This window comes from Phyllostomus discolor, chromosome 1 (assembly GCF_004126475.2).
Source record: "Phyllostomus discolor isolate MPI-MPIP mPhyDis1 chromosome 1, mPhyDis1.pri.v3, whole genome shotgun sequence".
Taxonomy (NCBI): domain Eukaryota; kingdom Metazoa; phylum Chordata; class Mammalia; order Chiroptera; family Phyllostomidae; genus Phyllostomus; species Phyllostomus discolor.
Window position 1 is genome coordinate 162,715,560 of NC_040903.2, and position 19,636 is coordinate 162,735,195.

Here is a 19,636-nt window from a genome sequence, read left to right on the forward strand (position 1 = left end):
TAGGTGAAAAGGACCTTAGAAAGATTTGGACAGATGGTTTCCAAATATGATTGTGAGTCGTAATCACAAAGGGAGTTTTAAAATAATGATACAGGGTTTTGAGCCCCATTCCTACAACTTCTGTATCTAAATCTCTGAAAGCTTCTCTGTATGTACAAAAAGGTCCATGGGTAATCTGTGAAGTCAGCTTGATTCTGGCTATCAAACCAGCATTTGGAAACTGCTGACCTAGTCTGAACTCTTCAAAGAAATTAGGTCTAATTCATTCACCTAGTTAACACCTGACCTACATCAAGAACTCAGTTCTTCTGATTACTAATCAGCCCATTACTTTTTTCTATTACACATTGATTCCTCTTCTGTATCATTCATTTAGCTAACACAGACTTCTATTTAGTGCTCTTCAGATTAGGTGCTGTTTCTTTGGAGGAGGCAGTATAATACAGTAGTTGAGAAGTTCTGGAACCAGAGTGTCTGATTTCTTTTCTGTATGTTTATTTCCTGTCCTTGTAATTTTGGGTAAGTTTGTGGCAAACTCTATACCAAAGTTTCTTCATTTGTAAAATGAGGATAATAGTTACTAGAAGTTTGTATTTGTATATTCTAAGGTACATTTTATGTTTTAAGAAGGGCCTTTATATTATAATCCAGACAAATCAAAAAGATATATATGCCAGTTAGGTTTAGGTTTATTTAGCTAAACATATTAGAAAACAAAAAACCACAGTGGGACCTTATGCAAAGCAGAAGGTTATTATTACTCTTTTCCATTAAAGATACTCTTAAGTATACAGCCTAGGATTGATGTGACTTCCTAAATATAGAAGAGGAAGGAAGAAAGGAAGATTTCTTTTTTTTTTTTTCAGGAGGATTCCTCCCAGAGGTTGCTCACAAAATGTGTGTGTAATTTCATTGGTCAGAACTCAAGTCAGATGATAAAGAAGTCTGGAAATGTCATCTCTTTTCTGGGTGGCCTTGTACCTAGCTAAGAATCAAAGGTTCTGTAACTTAGAAAGAACAGAATGTGGTTCTGTTCTACCACAATAGCAGTATAAGTTTTCATGGCTCTGATTGACTTCATTTGGGTATACAGCTCCAAGGAATCTGAACCTGAGTAAACCTTATTCTTCATCAGTAAGGGAGATTGCACATTGAGGGCTATGTCTGCCCATTTGGTACAGGATTTTTCCTTGTCGTTTTTCTCTTTCTCTCCCTTTTTTTATTTCATTCGTTAAGCAAAATGAGGTCATTCTTCATTCATAGCTTCTTAAGCATTTTTGCATGAGAGCAGCAACTTTTCAATAGATCTGGTTTATTAGTTGTCTTTCCTAATTCAATTCTGTTTTAGCTTCTAGGGGAGGTAAAATAAAAATGAAGGGCTGTCTTTGGTCAACTAATGGTATGAAGTAGAATTAAATAAATCATAGCTGTTTTATTACTATTAATATAAATCCTGATTAGATTGTCTCCCAAGTCCTTTCTATTTTAAAAATTGTCACTGGATTCTCATCTTCAGTTATTTCAGTAATGAATGGTAACTTTGATAATTTTTGCTTTTTAAAAACTAGTTTTTGCTTTGTTTTAAATATGAGCCTCTGTTATTGTTTTAAAATTCTAGTTCTCAATTTTGAACCATATGGACTCTCCTTTTCTTCATCTGGCTTTACTGGACGACAGTCTCCTGCTGGCATTTCTCTGGGTTCAGATGTATCTGGAAATAGTGCTGAGACAGGGCTGAAAGAGTAAGTGCCTGTTTATTAAACTTGAGAATATGGGAGCATTTAAATGTCTTTAAATATAGAAGAGTTCCTGAAAGCTGAATTTCGTATGGGTTGTTGTTTTAGTTGTTTTTATTTATTGCTGTCAAAGTGTTGATGCTGTACAGTATGTCCCTATACTTGAGGAGAGCTTGCTTATTTCCAAGAGAGCACAGAATGTATACAGGCTTTACACATAGTAGTGATGTGTGTGTTATTATTACATATTATATGTATGTGTGTGTATACATAAATATATATGTGTGTAAGTGTATGTGTGTGTGTGCATTTTAAAGAAGTTTATCAAACCTACATACCCAGGTGAGTTTTGAGCATATAATTCTATATTTCTCATAATCTATTTTTTATAACCTTCTCATTGGAAGATTGACAGATGTAGAGATGAACATAAAATAAGGTGGTTGACTTCACTTGAGGAAGTTGTGTACTTTACTCAAAATGCTATTAGAGCTTCTTTCCAACCACCTTGAAAATGGGTGATATATGTCTAAATGTCTTATATGTAGCCAAACCTTCACCCTTTTAAAGTAGATTTTCACTTTGGAAATATAAATAAATAACTTTCAGAAGAAACATGGTTAAGTTAATAAAACGAGATAATTATGCAAAGTCCCTCATACAGTCAAGTACATAATGATTGATAAATGGTAGCTGCTATTATTGTCATTGCCAAAAAAAAAAAAGTCATTGCCATCATTATCATCATTATCCAAAAACTGAGTTTTTCAAATAAAATTTCTGGTCAGTCTGGCTGACTTTGGTTGGTATCCTTTTATGATATACAGTAATGAAAATGGCTTCCTTATTTGTGTAGGAACTTCTTCTAAAAAGAGTTCAGGTGTTTTGAGTAATGGCAGCATTGTCAGAATAAATGTGATAAAATCTCAAAGGTGATAACTTTAAAGGTTGACATTTGAATTTTGAGTTTTCATATCTTCATTAAGAAATCAATTACCTTATTTTATGTTCATCTTGGGTATTTGTTGGTCTTCCAGGGAGATGGTTATAATAAGTATTTCTTAGAAGAAAGACACACAGATTTTGAGGAATATAGGATAATATGCTGAATGAAGTGGCATAAGTTCAAATTCTCTTTCTTAGCCTTTTTCCCCAGCTTTGTGGATACCCAGACATTTAATTTTGGTATTCCAAGCATGGGAGATAGATCCGGTTTGTGGGCATGTGATAGTGGAGATGAAAGCTATTAAGTGCCTCAAATAGGGAATTGAGGGGCAAGGGAAGGAGAAACAGGAATCCTCCAAACCCAAGGAGGAAACCCAGTCCTTTTCACCTGTACAGCAATGGACAGCATCTGCTCTTTAGTATTGAACTAGGAACGGGGGACTTGACAGGGCCTTGTACATTTTATACACATGCGTGTGCTACCCTCAGAGAAATGACATTTGGCAAAGCAGTTAAGGAGTTACACATATGCTGTATTACCATAAAATGGAACACAAGGGCTGAATTTAGAATGCTTTTCCAAAGAGGACCACAGCTCACACATTATTTTAGATTAGGAACCTATGTGGTAGTTGGCAAGGTGAATCAGCTTTACAGAGGAGATAGTCACTCTTCTGTAGTCTCTGCCAAGCTGATAATAAGGCAGTAGTCTGCCCAATTTAGAATTACTCACCTTAAGCCCTACTACAGGCAGCACCCTACCTCATATGGGAATTTCTAGAGCTGAGTTAAAATATATCCCTAATCTTTGAAGGTTGCTTGGCCAGAATTTACTTGTTTGAATGGCCTAATTCTAAATAATACAAAGGTATACCATATAAAACCACAAATTGTATTTTTTTAAAGATTTTATTTATTATTTATTTTTAGAGGGGGGAGGGAGGGAGGGAGAAGAAGGGAGAGAGAGGGGGGAGGAGAGAGGAGAGAGAAGAGAGAGAGAGAGAGGGAGAGGGAGAGAGAGAGAGAGAGCGCAAGAGAGAGAGAGAAACATCAATGTGCGGTTGCTGGGGGTTATGGCCTGCAACCCAGGAATGTACCCTGGCTGGGAATCGAACCTGGGACACTCACAAATTGTTTTATTATTGTCAAAATCTATATAAAGATGACTCGTTTAAAAAATTCTTTTACAATATGTTTCATATCATTTTATATATGAAGGTCTTATGCTGGTCTCTCATCTCTTTTCCTGTTTTTTAGACTGTCTGTATATAATGCATGATGGGAGATTTATGTTGCTAATAGACATGTTATGCAGATGAAATTAGCCATAAAAACCTTTAAAATAGCTCAAGGCTACTTTCAGGTTTATTTTCCTCCCCCTTCCCATTTTGCTTATTGTTGTGGGTTGGGTTTCCTGAGAAGCACACAGTATGATGGAATTTAGCATGTAGAATAGTAAGGAGTGCCCTTGGCATTAATAAAGAGGCAGGTTTGGGTAGAGGAAGAAGTTAATATGCAATGTAGTGCCAGCGGCAGCTTTTACTGACTCCGTGGGGAGTTACTGAGTCCGTGGGGAGAATGGCCCTTCCGAGTTGTACTGAGTTGGGCCAAAATGGGTGGACAAGACTCTGTTCTTCTGTTCATTGGTCACTGCATGTAGGCTGCCCCCAGAAAGGCCATTCTCCTTGGTGAGGTGACCCTCTGCCTCTAAGGTAGCCCCTGAGGGGGTTGCACTGCCAACAGTGGGGACTGGAAAGTCCTTCACTGAAATCATGGAAATCTGGATGGAGCATCCCAGTGTCCAACACACCTGCCTTTTTGTTGGTGTTAAACTAATATTTGAATCATTTATTAGTAAAATTTGCGGACTTGCTTTTTAAAAAAATCATTAAAGGGTATGTCTTGGTAAATGGGGTTCTAGAAACATTATTCTGCTGTGGACATTCATGAATCCATTTGAACTGCTGCTGTTGAGCATCCTAGCGATGTTGGGGGTCACTAGTGGCTCCCATGATCACTTTTGGATCTGCTCACGCAGGAACAGTCTGTTTTCTTCTAACAGGTTGATAGATACGTTTTTTTTTAGACAACTTTTTAGAAAACTCTTTGGTACCTGAAGGAAAAGAAGAAATGAAGATACTTGTAAAGGACCATTTAGCAGCAAAATTTATTGAGGAGCAATGGACTAATTCTCTGTAGGTCATTCTTTATTAATGTTCAGATTTTCTTTTAGCCAATCAGTACTTAATAGCATTAGTTCTTCACTCAGTATGAAGTATGACTACCCAATTTTGTTTCTGGCACGGTACAGAAAATCAAATGGATCATGATTCTAACAAAGTAAAAGGGAATAATAATTAGTACAGACATTTCTGAGCCTTTCTTTTAGATTCATTTCATGATCTGCCTATCTTGTAGGACAAATTTTTAAAATGCTATTTTGGACCATTGACAGGGCTACTTAACTGAGCCAAGTGCCAAGGACACATAGTTCTTACATAAACACAGTGGAGGCAATCTTCAGCTGTTTCGGCCAGCTCTTAGGGTTATGTTAGACACTCCAGATTCATAGCGGTAACTTTTGGGTGAGTCCAAACCCTAATCACTACTTTAAGTCTTCTTTACCTCAGGTATAAAACCCTCCCAATCCTTCATGCTTTTCCCAGAAATCTTACTTTTTTCTTTTATAGATCAAACCTCACTTCATTTTTATGAAAGTACATTATAATAGTTGAACGTGTAGCTAGTGTTCATATTAAGAAAACCTTTTGCATTAAAGATAAGTTTACACATTGGAGTGGATAGGAATTTTTTTGTTGTTGTTTGTTTTTTGCTTTCAACCGGATTTATTTATTGAATTTATGTAGGGTTAATTCTTTCATTGAATGATTATAGCTAAGAAACCTAAGAGTCATGTCTCATCTTTAACTCATCAGAATTAAAGATATTTTGAGAAGTCAGTGGGGTAAAGGAACTGATTTACAGTTCTATTTTTGGATAACTTATTTAAGCAATTAAATGAAGATTGATCTGCAATTAAACTAATTCTAGCGTTTTGTTGCCTTAAATCCTTTGGCAGAAGGGTAGGGGGAGGTTGGCTGTAACTAAAATAAAATCTAGAGATCTAGATTTTACTTCTGGCATGTGGAATACAATATAAAAGCTGTTTCTTAAAGGCTATGGCATCATGTGTTTTTTTAAATGCCCAAGAAAGTCATTACTTAGCAATTATTTAATTTGACTTAATTTCAATATCAATCTCCTTAGGACAAATAGCTTGAAGCTGGAAGGTATAAAGAAATTGTGGGGGAAAGAAGGCTATCTTCCCAAGAAGGAAAGCAAAACTAGTGATGAAACTGAAGTTCTGCCTGTTCCTCAAGAGAGTATAATAATGGAGAATGTAGATCAAACTATAACAAAAAAGGACCAGTCTCAAGTCCTTACCCAGTCGAAAGAGGAGAAGGAAAAGCAGCTGCTGGCATCATCATTATTTGTTGGGCTAGGATCGGAAAGTACAGTCAATTTGGTAAGTAGCCAGTTATATTCCTCTGAGAAACTGTGTCTCCTGTTTTGTACATAAAAACCTGGCTGTATAAAAGCTGTTGGCCATCCATCTGTGTACATGGTGGGAGATGGCTTTCCCAGCTCCAGACCCACAATGACACACCTGTATATTCCTGAAAGAGAAAATCTAATTGGCTTAGCTTGAGTCAGGTGGTCTCTCTAGTCTGTCTAGTCAGCTAGGGCAAGGGTCAGGGCCCAAAGAAAGGTACAAATATAACCAGGGGTATTCTCAGTGGAGTGGGTAGAAGGCAGTTGTGGTGGGGTAGGGGGGATGGGGATGGGGGAGGGTGCCTGATGGAAATACTGTCAGTAATAATAGTTCCACAATACTGATTTGTCTGTGGAAAAAGTATTTCTGAAAATGGTGTTTTTAATAGTGAAAAATAGGAATCAATTTAGGTGACTACAGGAGAATGGGTACATAAATTAATAGTAGCTCAGAATATTACTCAGCCATCAAAAAGGATAAATACTGCATTGTAAATTAAAAAATGCTTATGATAAAAACAGAAGATAAGATTTATTTACATCTTGCCTATAACTTAAGAAGATAGAAGTGTTCTGAGACTGAAATTATACAAAAATAATAACTACTTTCAGGCATTATGATTATGATTTTCAAAGGTTTTTATGTTAATAGTTATTCTCAGAGTAAAAGAATAAACAATTGTAGTGAAGGACAGTCACTATTTTTGAACATCTGAGAATTCCATGTGATTTTCTATTTGGTAACCTGATAAACCTACCTAGTGCAAAACTGTGATTAGAGATACATTTTCTTCAGCTTAACTTCAGAACCAGGGCCTAGCTCTTTCATCCTTCTTTCTTGGTGGAATTTTCTCTCCATCCCTGTCAGCACTAGGCCAGACCATAGGCTGCACTGTTTGCCTGTGTTTCTCTTTTTCTAGATCCCATTTCTGTGCAGACTTGGTATTCATCCCCTCCTAAGAAAAAACAAATTGAGCTTAAAAGTATTACTAAGCGATGTATCATAATGCTGTCTCACTCAGCATTTGCAGTTCAACAGCGGATTTGGGGCCTTTGAGTTGTTCCTGCAGGCCGTGGTGAGGGGACCAGTGAATGCTCTGACACTGACGGGGCATGTTCTCAGAGTGCACCCTGATCAGATTGCATCGAGGTCACAGTGCTCCCAGGCTTATGTAGGGCCCTGCTTTGTGAACCTCCTTGCTGGTATTGAAGGGTTCCTGCCTGCTCCACAAGTGCACAGAGTTTGAGACTGTCTCAGCAGGACATTCAGGCCAACAGACTAACTTTTTGTGGTGGGCTTGAAATCAGAAATGTATGTAATTAGAATGTTTTTCTATTTGAATTATGCTAAATTGTTTTTGGGTTACACCTTACATGTTTCCCCTCAGCAATCACTAGAGTAGTTTTTTTGTTGTTGTTGGTTTTTTTGTTTTTAAAATACCAGTCTTCTTTTCTTTTCTTTCTTTTTTTTTTTTAAGATTTATTTATTTACTTTTAGACAGGGAAGGGAGGGAGAAAGAGAGAGAGAGAGAGAGAAACATCAATGTGTGGTTGCTGGGGGTCATGGCTGCTACCCAGGCATGTACCCTGCCTAGGAATCAAACCTGCGACACTTTGGTTCGCAGCCCGTGCTCAATCCACTGAGCTGTGCCAGCCAGGGAGAGAATAGTTTTTTTAAAAGGAGGTTATTTTCCCTGTTTTATGGAACCCTGAATCTGTGAGGAACTTTGCTGTAACTCAGATGGCATGCAGAAAGGGGGGAAGGTAAATGATCACAAAAACTAGCATGTATCGTCTAATTCCTCAACCCAACATTTCTTCTGTCTCTCGGGTGAAGCAGACAGTGTTTCAGCTCTACTGGATATACTCTGTCTGTATCATGACTCCTTTAAAAAAATTAATTTATTGGGGTGACATTGGTTAATAAAATTATATAGGTTTCAAGTGTACAATTCTATAATATGTCATCTGTATATTATATTGTGTCTTCACCACCCAAAATCAGGTCTCCTGTCACCATTTATTCCCCCTTTACCTTTTTCTACTCCCACACCTGTCTTTCCTTCTTGCAGTCACCATCCTGTTGTCTGTGTGTTTATTTATTTATTTTTTGTTTAATCCCTTCACCTTTTTTACCCAGTGCTCCAACCTCCACCCCTCTGACAGCTATCAGTCTGTTCTCTGTGTCTATGAGTCTGTTTGTATTTGGTAGTTTATTTTGTTCATTAGGTTCCACATAGAAGTACAATTGTATGGTACTTTTCTTTCTCTGACTGGCTTATTTCACTTAGCACAATACTCTCCAGGTCCATCCATGCTACCGCAAAAGGTAAGCTTTCCTTCCTTTTTATAGCTGAGTAATATTCCATTGTGTAACTGTACCACTGCTTTTTTACCTACTCAATCTGCTGATGAGCGCTTGGGTTGCTTCCAAATCTTGGCTATTGTGAATAATGCTGCAGTGAACATAGGGTGCATATATTCTTTTGAATTAGTGTTTTGGGTTTCTTCAGGTATATTCCCAGAAGTGGGATCAGTGGGTTAAAAGGCTGTTTCATTTTCAATTTTTTGAGGAATCTCCATACTGTTTTTTATAGTGGCTGCACCAATCTGCATTCCCACACCCTAGCCAAGACTTGTTTATTGATGTATTTAGGGTAGCCATTCTGATAGGTGTGAGGTAATATCTTATTGTGGTTTTAATTTTTGTTTTTCTGGATGGCTGCTTTTCTCTACCAATCCTATTCCTTTCCAATTTTTTAATGTTAAAATTCTCAGTTACATTGATCAAGGGCTATATTGATGTATTTCACTTTAACTAGTTTTTATTTTTAGGTATGTGGTTCACTCTTAGTTAATGTTTTTACATAGTTCACTCCAGGGGTCAAGGGTTTTCTTTCCCCCACCTTTGCTTTTTTTTCCACCTTCATTGTTGAAGGACATTTTCCTCGTGCTGGCTGGTGTAGCTCAGTAGATTGAGTGCTGGCCTGCAAACCAAAAGGTTGCTGGTTCATTCTCAGTCAGGGCACATGCCTGGATTGCAAGCCAGGTCCCCACTGGGGGCATGCGAGAGGCAACCACTCAGTATTTCTTTTTCACATTGATGTTTCTTTCCCTCTCTTTTTACCTCCCTCCATCTCTCTGAAAATAAATAAATAAAATCTTTTAAAAATTTAGAAAATGAAAGACATTTCCTCTGGGTAACGAGTTCTAGAATGACTTTCTTTTATTTAAGTAATTTAACGAAGATGTCACTGCACTGTCTTCTGGCTTGTGTAGCCTCTGATTAACAGCATATTGGTGCAGAAGAAAATACTAAACTTGAAGACAAAGTAATATAAACTATCCAAATGAAACACAGAAACAGAAAGAAAAGATAAAGCAAATGAAGAAACCAAGAGCATCAGTGACCTGAGGAATGATATTGAGCAGTCCCATATACATTAGTCTCCCCTTGCCCATGGGGGATGTGTTCCCAGACCCCCAGCAGATGCCTGAAACTGGGGATAAAGCTGAACCTTATGTGTACTGTGTTTTTTCCTATATATACCTACCTATGATAAAGTTTAATTTATAAACTAGGCACAGGTAAGAGATTTAACAACAATAAGTAATAAGAGAACCGTTATAACAGTATACTATAATAAAAGTTGTTTGAATGTGGTCTCTGTCAGAATATCCTGTTGTGCTGTATTCACCCTTCCTGTGGTGATGTGAGATGAAAAATGCCAGACCATCCCTTGCTTGCAGTAGATGGCTTGGTATCACTCATTTCAGGGGACCCCTTGCTGAAGTTGTCGTATAGGCTCAATGCTTTCTGGTGCAACATGCTGCCATCATTTAAAACACATTTCCATGTCTTCCAGCCTCAAATTTAATACCTTTTCTCTTAACTAAGTACTTAATCACTGACTGTAGCTATAACTTTTGCAGTTTGAGTTGCTACAGCGAAACTAGCACAAATTTCTTTTTCCTTCCTTGGATAGAAGATTTGTTCTTAGCAACCTCAGCATAATATTTTTTCATTCCTTATTAAGTTGAGAACTTTCACCTTTTCACTTAAAGTAAGCACTTTACTGCCTCGTCTTCGGCATATTTGAATTGCCAGCATCACTACTTTTGTTTTGGGGCAATTATTAAGTAAAATATGGGTTACCTGAGCACAAGCACTGCAGTGTAGAAACAGGTGGTCTGATAACCCAGACGGGCTACTGAGTGACTAATGGCTGGGTGTCGTATACAGAGTGGATATGCTGGAAAAAGGGATGATGCATCTCCTGGGATGTACAGAGTGGGACAGTGAGGGATTTTTTCACACTATTCCAAATGGTGTGTAGTTTAAAACTTATGAGTTGTTTATTTCTGGAATTTTTCATTTAATATTTTGGACTGGGGTTGACTGGGTAGCTGAAACTGCAGGTAACCGAAACCGTGGAAAACAAGGGGGGAGTACTGTGTGTCTAATTCAAATCCCACAGCTGCTGGGGTGGAGGTCCTTCCCCCACCCTCCCTTACTTGCTTTTGTGTTAAAACAATGCTCTTGTTTGATGACTTCTGACTGGAAAGGTGGGAGACAAACTTATCTGCTGAGAGTTGGAAGAGATGTTGGGACTTGAGAGAATGAGAAGGTGTGAAAAGGGAGCTAGAATTCTGTTAACCAGAATTATGTGAAGGATGGCCACATTGTGTTAGAGCCCCCAAGGAGGATGGCGGCATTGACTCGGACTTAGAGTAGTGCCAATCTGCTCTACTGATTTTAGATAGAATTTTGAGAGGCAAGGGGACACTTATCTCTTCTTACGTAGATTTACAGACCTTTCATCAGGAGGATTAGCTCAAGGATGGAAAACTTACTGTTCCTGTCTCTTGAGTTTGTAGCAAACATCACTGGTCACTTAGAGTTTCTTTCCTCTGTGTGTTCCAGTCAGCCATTGCCAGCTGATTCTGGAGGTCAAATCAGTTTGTCTTCCCTGCTTTTTTACTCACAGGCCATGATATCATGATCATTATAGAGTACTGAATCAGAATTTGAGCCATCCCTGTGTTTGAGGATATCCTACGTTCTATATGACAACTCTGGGAACTCAAAAAATAGCTAGGTTTTTCACTGTTTTTGGTTTGTGCAGTTCTGTACTATAGTATTCTGATATTAACGAGTTTTTAGAATTTTTCATAGTTAACTTCTTTTTTAAGAGAAAGAGGAAAGGAGGTGGGCAAGAGAGAGAGACAGAGACAGAGAGAGAAAGAGAAATACTGATTTGTTGTTCCACTTATGTATTAATTGGTTGATTCATGTATGTGCCCTGACTGGAAGATCAAACCCACAATTTTGGAGTATCGGGAAGATGCTTTAGCCAACTGAGCTACCTGGCCAGGGTCACAGTTGACTTTTTAAATGTTACTTCTTTTTCTGATTTTATGTGTTTTTAAGGAGAAATAAAATTTAGCTAATAGTTCAAAGTTACATAGCTGTCAGAATTTCAGGACTTAAATTCATCTCTGATTCTTTTTAAATCTGTGCTTTATAGATCAAGTTAATAAATTGCTCATTTGAAATTATAGAAAGACATTTAAAACTCATGACTAGAAGAATTGTTTCTTTTTCTATTACTATGATGTTTTATTTTCCAGCTAGGAAAAGCAGATACCATCTCTCACAAGTTCAGAAGGAAATCAAAAGTTAAGGAAACCAAAAGTGGAGAAACAACCAGTGTTCATAATATGACCTGTTCTTCCTTTAGTTCTTCATCAAATGTGACTTATGAAGAAGATTATTATTTGGATAATTTGCAGGATACAGAAGATAAAGAACTAAAGAAATTTACCCTTAGTTCAGAACTTTTGGATTCTGAATCACTCACAGAATTGCCTTTGGTTGAGAAACTCTCAAATTGCAGGCTGTCTACACCTTCTTTGTTTGCTGACAACAACATGGAAGTTTTTCACCCTCCTCAATCCACTGCAGCCTCAGTTGCCAATGAAATCTCCTTAGCTTCTTTGTTGGAAGAAACTACTGAACTCACACATTCAGATCTTATGGAGGTCTGTAATAATGAGACCATATCAGTGTCTTCTTACAAAATTTGGAAAGATGATTGTTTATTGATGGTGTGGTTAGTTTCCAGTAAGAGTGGTGAGGAATTGAAAAATACTAACTTAGAAATTGCTCCTGCAAAAAATTTCAAGGTAAGACAATGAATGGTTCATTATTTTTGCCTTAATGTACAGTGCTTACTTAGTGTTTCCGCTGTTGGCTCTTCTGATGGTTTATACTTTTCTTTCACCTTTAGCAAAAAAGTAAAAGATGTGTCAGGTTTTTGATTATTTTGAGTAGAGATGAATTATTCAAAGGGGACAAGGAAACGCAATAAAGATTGTACTGGGAAAGGCCATGAATACAGGGTGGGGCAAAAGTAGTTTACAGTTTTGAGTACACAAAACAGAGTTTATTCTTGTATTATTAGGTATTAATTATTGTATTATTTTTCATACAAACAACTATAAACCTACTTTTGCCCCACCCTGAATAAAGTGAGTTTCGATAGAGCACAGAAGCTAGAATGTGGACATTTGACTCAGACTGCTTGGCTTTGAATCTTGCTTCTGCTGCTTATTAGCTGTGTTACATGGTCAAGTTACACACCTGCTTTGTGCCTCAGTTTCCTCACATTTAAAGTGAAGATATTAATAGTGTGTGCCTTTTCATTATGCTGAGTGCTCAGGCATCAGTTGCTTCTGCCTTAACTCTAAGAGACTGCCATTGTGATTTCTGGAAATATGCCATTTGCATTATTGTACGGCTGTCCTTGATGGAGCTATCATAGATTTGACCAGTACATCAATATGCCACAAAACTGACTCAGTTTCTATTACGAATTCAAATGTGTTGAATGTGATATTACCTGGGCCAGACGAGGGCAGAAGTTCCGGACTCTAGATGTGCATTAGAATCACCTGTGGAACTTAAAAACACAACAAAACCCAGTTCAGTTGCCTGAGCTCTACCACAGAGCTTAAGGGTAGAGAATGAGAAAGGAAGACACCTGTATATATCTATTTTTAATTCTCCTTGCTTTAAAAATCTGGTGCTAGCCAGGACTGAGAGCCACAAGACTAGAGTTTAATAATCTCTTTTGTAAAAAATTATACAGTTTTTCATTGTAGTGACATTTGTTACATATTTTTAACCTATGTACTATTATTTCTTCATTATCTGTGCTAGTGAATTTTTCTCCAGCGAAGTTGTCAGTCATCTTCATAATGGAGTTTATTATTATCACATCATAATACTATGCTTTTATACCACTTCAGGTAAATAGAAAATTGGTATTCATGTGATAGTCTGTATTGATCCCTTCTTCAGTACTTTCTGTTGCTTTTATTTACAGATCACTGAGCAATCTGATTGCTGTTTGCCTGTCATAGAAGCAGAGAACACAAAAAACTTCCAATATAGTGTGCAGATGGAAGAACCTTTTACAGAAGGGAATCTTTCTGGTTCTGTAAATTATCAAATGATGGATACTCATGTTGTTCAGCTCGACTTTTCAGTAAATTTATCACTGTTAGATTTCATTAGGTAAATATTTTCTGGAATGCTAATTCAGGTTATTCATTCATTCAGCAAATATTTATTGGGCCTATTTTCTGGACATTACTACTAGGTGCTGCGGAGTATAGCAGCTCACAACTTGACACAGCCCTATTTTTAGGGAGGGGACATTGAACAATTGTATAAATGCATACATAATTGTGAATTGTGCTTTGAAGAGAAAATAAATGGTACAATGTTTGATTATAATATGAGACCCGATTTAGCTTGGGGTTGAGATTAAAGTAGTGTTTAAACAGAAATAACTTTAAAGATTCTGCATGACTTTATTTTTTTTATTATTGTTTTTTAAACGTGCCTCTTTTTTTAGATTTTATTTACTTATTTTTAGAGAGAGGGGAAGGGAGGGAGAAAGAAAGGGAGAGAAACATTAGTGTGTGGTTGCCCACAGCCCAGGCCTGTGCCCTCACTGGGAGTTGAACCAGCGACCTTTTGGTTCACAGACCATGCTCAATCCATTGAGCTACACCAGTCAGGGCTTGCATGACTTTTTAAAAAACTTCTAAGATTTCTTTCATTTGTATTTCATTTATTTCATTAATTCTTTCCTAAAATCTGTTTATTAAGCTTTAGAGACCTGCAAGAAAATTATTCAACAAAGTTATTTAACTTTCCTTAGACATATAGTATTTAGCATTATACTAGGCACTGTACAGTGTTACCGAAATAATTGAAAACAACCTCTTACCTCTAATTTTGTATAATGAATGTACTGTACTGTATTCAGACTTTTTTAAAAATGAAGGCTGCTTGAACCAATAATGTAGATTACCAGTTATCTGTAAATTTTTTAAATTGTCACAAATCCACTTGTGTTACACTACTATAATTTTTGTCTGCTCTTTAACATTTTTTAGTAAGAACATGTCAATTAATCTGTCATAAAGTATTTATACCCATGTTGCTGTATAAAATATTCTTTGACTAGGAGGTGTCTCCCATGGTGAGCATTCATAACCTGAAGAAGCACAATATATATAACACAGTTCTTATGTGCGTATTAATAAAGTCCTCTAACTTTAAAAATATTTTCCTAATTATAACATCAATATATACATATTATAAAAATTAAAATGCTGTAGAAAAATATAAGTGGAATATAAAAGTTCCCTATAATCCCAACTTGAGACAGCACATTGTTAACTATTTGATCTTTAGTCTCATGAACCATTTTCAAACTACATTTGCTAAAATCCTTTCTCTTGGTCTAATTTACTTAAGGTGCTCGGTCTTTGTTTTCATACTGTTCTGTATGATTTTGATAGAGTCATTATCACTTAATCTAAAGTGTTCTTGAAAGGAAAGTTTTATATTTGAGTGATTCATGAAATTACTTGGTAAAATTATATTGAAATCACAAATACTCAGAAAAAGAGAGAAGGAGGTGATTTATTGAAGAAACATTTGAACTTTAATAGCATGTCTTTATTATTTTCATCAGGTTTGAAGATGATGGTTAGCATTTACATCCTACTTGGTTTAAAAACATAAGTTTTATGGGACCCAGATTTATAATGTTTGTTTTATTCCTATGATTCATTTGAAATGTATGTTTATTTGTTTAGAATCATTTCATTCTTTTGGACATCAATCTAATTTTAAGAATTATTTTCAGACCATTAAAAATATCAACTGAAGACTTTGGCAAACTCTGGTTATCCTTTGCCAATGATGTGAAGCAAAATGTGAAAATATCAGCATCTCAAGCTGCCCTGCCTGCTGCCCTAAAGACACTGCGGCAGAACCTGAGACTTCACGTTGTTGACATCATAGGTGTGTAGAGTTATGAAAAGGCTATCCTGTGTTTACAGAGGCTTTCCCACAGTCAGAACACAAGTTGTCAGATTTCCAGGTGTCAGATTTCTTAGAGCTGTATTCCCTATTATTAGTGTCTTTTAGATTAGTGTGTTCAGATTTTATTGAAGAATTTTTTTTGTAAAATGTACATAACAAAATTTACCATTTTAAACCCTTTTAATCGTATGGTTTAGTGGCATTAAGTAGATTCATCTTGTTGTGCAGCATTGCCACCATCATCTCCTGAATTTTTCTTCTTCCCTAACCGAAACTTTACCTGTTAAACATTAACTCGCCATTTCCTTTCCTTTTCTAGCCCCTGATACCCACCATCCCATTTTCTATCTCTATGAATTAGACTACATTAGGTACCTCATGTAAGTGGTTTCATAACAATATTTGCCCTTTTGTGACTGGCTTATTTCACATAGCATCATGTCTTCTAGATTCACCCATGTTGCAGCATGTGTCAAAATTTCCTAATGAATACTATTTCATTGTATGAATATACCACATTATGTTTATCAGTTCATCTGTTGATGGACACTTGGGTTACTTCCACTTTTTGGCTATTGTGAATAATGCCACTGTCAATATGGATGTACAGATAATCTGTGTTCAAGTTCCTGCTTCTTTAGGTTATATGCCCAGAATTGCTGGATCATATGGTAATTCTATACTTAATTTTTGGAGAACTTGTCATATTGTTTATCACAGCAAGTGCACCATATACCTCCTCACCAGCAATGTATGGGGTTAGATTTCTCCACATCTCCCTAACACTTGTTACTTATTTATTTTGATAATTGGCATCCTCATGGATGTGAAGTATTTTGTTGTTTTGATTTGCACTTCATTACTGAGCAGTGATGTTGAATATCTTTTCATGTGTTTATCGGTCATTTGTATATCTTTCGTAGAAATGTCTGTTGAAGTTGTTTTGATTAAAGAATTTTTATTTTTGCTGTTTTGTAGGCAATGAAGGGCTGTTGGCCTGTCAGCTGCTCCCGTCCATCCCCTGTTTGCTGCATTTCCGAGTTCATGGTGACGTATTGGCCCTGTGGTTCAGATCCTCCTGCTCTAGTCTTCCTGACTATTTATTGTATCAGTGTCAAAAGGTGATGGAGGGTTCCTAGCAGAAGCTCTTACTCCATCAAAATAAATGGTTTACATAGATAAACTTATTTACCAAAGTAAAAAGAACTCATGGTACTTCTAATGAAAATGGGGATAATTTATGAGTTGTGGTTTTATGTGTTATCTTTATGATTCTTGATCAAGGTCCCCGAGAAACTGTATCCCTAACCTTTTACTCAGGATTGTACAGTATGCTTGGGTCCCAAAGAGTGACCCAAGCTAATGTTATAAACTGCTAATGATTTATATATCACTTAGTGTAGCGAGACTGAAAATATTTATTTTGTTATAAGTAATTTTATAGCAAATATACTGTAGTGCTAGCTGATTTGTAGTAAAGCCAAGTCTGAGTTCTCTGTATTAATGGAGGGGAGACATGGAATTGATAACCCCAGACCTAATTCGTATTTGGCTTTGGAATGCAGTGTATGCTTTTTGGTGGGCAAGTTATTACTTTTAATTATGTTGTGCTTAGATCAGTGTTGAACTAAGTTGACACTGCGCACGCTTAGTTCCAGAGATCCATGAGCATGCTGGATTTTGGGGGATCCAATCTGTAATACAGTTTTTATTATAAATAACTTGTTATACATAATTGCAGATAATTTGGCTACAAAATTTGTTTTCCATTAGCATTTATTTTTAAAATGAAAAGTGAATCACTGTATTCTTAAGTTAAAAACTCAGAGTCATTTACAAAATAATATCACATAGATATAAAACCCACAAGAACACACAGTACTAAAGCAATCATATAAAAGGACTTTTTAGTTATGGCAAATATCTCAATCAGTTACCACTTTGGTTCTTTTAGCAAGTTAAAATTTGTGATTATAGTATAAATGGCAAAACAATTTTTCCTGGCCTTTAAATCCGCTAGTACTCAGAGGATGCAACCAAAACAGTGAGTCAGTATACCATACAGGCTCTTCAATAAAACATATCATTCTCATATTATAGTTGTGCCTACGTGCCTCTGTCAGAACTATTATCGGCCTAATGTGAATGATGGACCCGAATCTTGGATTGTACATTAATGTTAAAAACTGAAATTGTGTTTTATAAAACCTTATGGTGCTGTGGAAACATTTACTATTTTACTTTTTATGACACTTCACCATGGAGATTATTCAGATAATATAGATTTAAGTCATTGTACTTAATACTCTGGTTAATTGATACTGTTTATCACCCAGGTGTGGAATTCTGGCTTTAGGTTATCTCAGGAATCGTACTGGATGTGAAAGATGCTAAGGGGATTCCCGAGAGCTGATAGATTTCATTAGTCATTTGTGTTTAGTGTATTCCTTCCTAAAAAACAGAATTCTTTTTTAAAATTGATTTTTAAGTTACTCATTTAAAAAATGTACCTTGTTATTTTCATGCTTTTAAAAACACAGTAAAACCTTGCTGTAAAAGCAATGAAAAATGACTGGAATTTCCTGTGTAGGTTTCCCCTTTTAAATAGAAGGTGAGATTCATCTTCAGGCTCCCCACAGGGGCAGGGTAAAGGGAATGTGCTGTCTCTGCAGGTGTGGTGGACACTGGTGGCAAGACTCATCAGCTTCCTCTTTATTCCTAGTCTCTGTCAGCAGCAACCCACCTGCTTCTGCTGTTACTCTGACAATGAGATAGGAAGTGCCCTCTCACTTTGCAGCGTGTAGCAGAAGAGGTGCCCCCAATTTTTTGTCCGTACTTCATGTGTTTGCATGGTTACTGAGACTGGGTTGGGTGTAGAGCAGTGGATGTAAGGAACCCAGCAAGCTTTGGACAGCTTATCTGGGAGAGATTACACTGAGCTGCTGCTTTGTTACCAGGGCATTCAGGAGTGGCTGCAGCAGTTGTCATGAGAGATATGCTTGACCTGTAGGGTTGTCAAATGGCGGGAGATGTGTAATGGTAGGTTTGGGCTAGGAACATGATTTTGGGTCTTCCAGAGGGAACGTGTTATCACCTCTGTTCTTTCTGAAGCCACAAAAAGTAGGGTTACAGAATTTCTACTGAAATGTTCAGTAGAATGTTTACAATTTTTTATATTTTTATGGTTTTAAAAACAACAGTAGGAAAGAATTTCACAGCAGTATATATTTTGCCTAAACTAATTAACATTTTAAGTTCTAAATCAGACATCACCAACTACTTTTGCATCGTAGGAGACGTGACTATAAACTAGGCGAATGGTTACTGTTGGTAGGTCACCTTCTTACATTATAGTCAAAACTGTCAAGTGAAGGGACATCATCGAGAATAAAAGCTGGGAGGTGGGGTTACTCAGCTGCGCGAGTTCTGTGCCTGGCATCTTTGCTGAGAACGCAGGTGGCAGCAAGTGTGAATCTGGAGAGAATAAAGGGAAGAGAGCAAAGTCTTAAGAGCAGATGGAAGCAGAATAGTCAGGCTCCCACCAGAGTAGTCCCTGTGGAGGCAGGCAGATCAAGCTCAGGGGAAAGTGGGCCCAAGTAAGGGTCCTTCTAAAGCGCTGGAGATGGAAGCTGAGCAGTTACCAAGTGCTATGTGCCAACCATGCCAGCCACAGCAAAGGCTCTGCAGAGGAGCATTATTTTAAACAATATTCTTCTGTCATCTATCAAAACAGTTGTGGTAAAAATGCAGTATTTTATTTTTTCTTTATTTCATGTCAATAATATTTTTAAATATTGAGCTATTTGTCTTAATTTTTATGGATAAATGTCTTTGTCTCAAAATTGTGAGCCACTAAAAGTGCACTGAACCTATTCACATGTCTTTAAGGTGTTTTGCTGTGTTAAAATTTAAGGAGGGGAAAATGCAAATTAATACCAAGCATTAATTATTTTGAAGTTGACTTCTGTGATTTGAAGTAATTCAGTTAAATATGTAA

At 36.8% G+C, this 19,636-nt stretch overlaps 1 protein-coding gene across 1 annotated transcript; it reads left to right on the forward strand.

The window, feature by feature from the left end:
- The first annotated feature begins 1,528 nt into the window (after nucleotides 1-1,528).
- On the forward strand, nucleotides 1,529-19,363 carry LOC114493057 (AP-4 complex subunit epsilon-1-like). Its single transcript, XM_028507754.2, has 6 exons — nucleotides 1,529-1,742; nucleotides 5,949-6,207; nucleotides 11,865-12,419; nucleotides 13,622-13,812; nucleotides 15,461-15,618; nucleotides 16,618-19,363. Exons 1-6 carry the CDS (start codon nucleotides 1,588-1,590, stop codon nucleotides 16,776-16,778), a joined length of 1,479 nt encoding a protein of 492 aa, XP_028363555.1. The 5' UTR covers nucleotides 1,529-1,587; the 3' UTR covers nucleotides 16,779-19,363.
- Nucleotides 19,364-19,636: the final 273 nt, after the last annotated feature.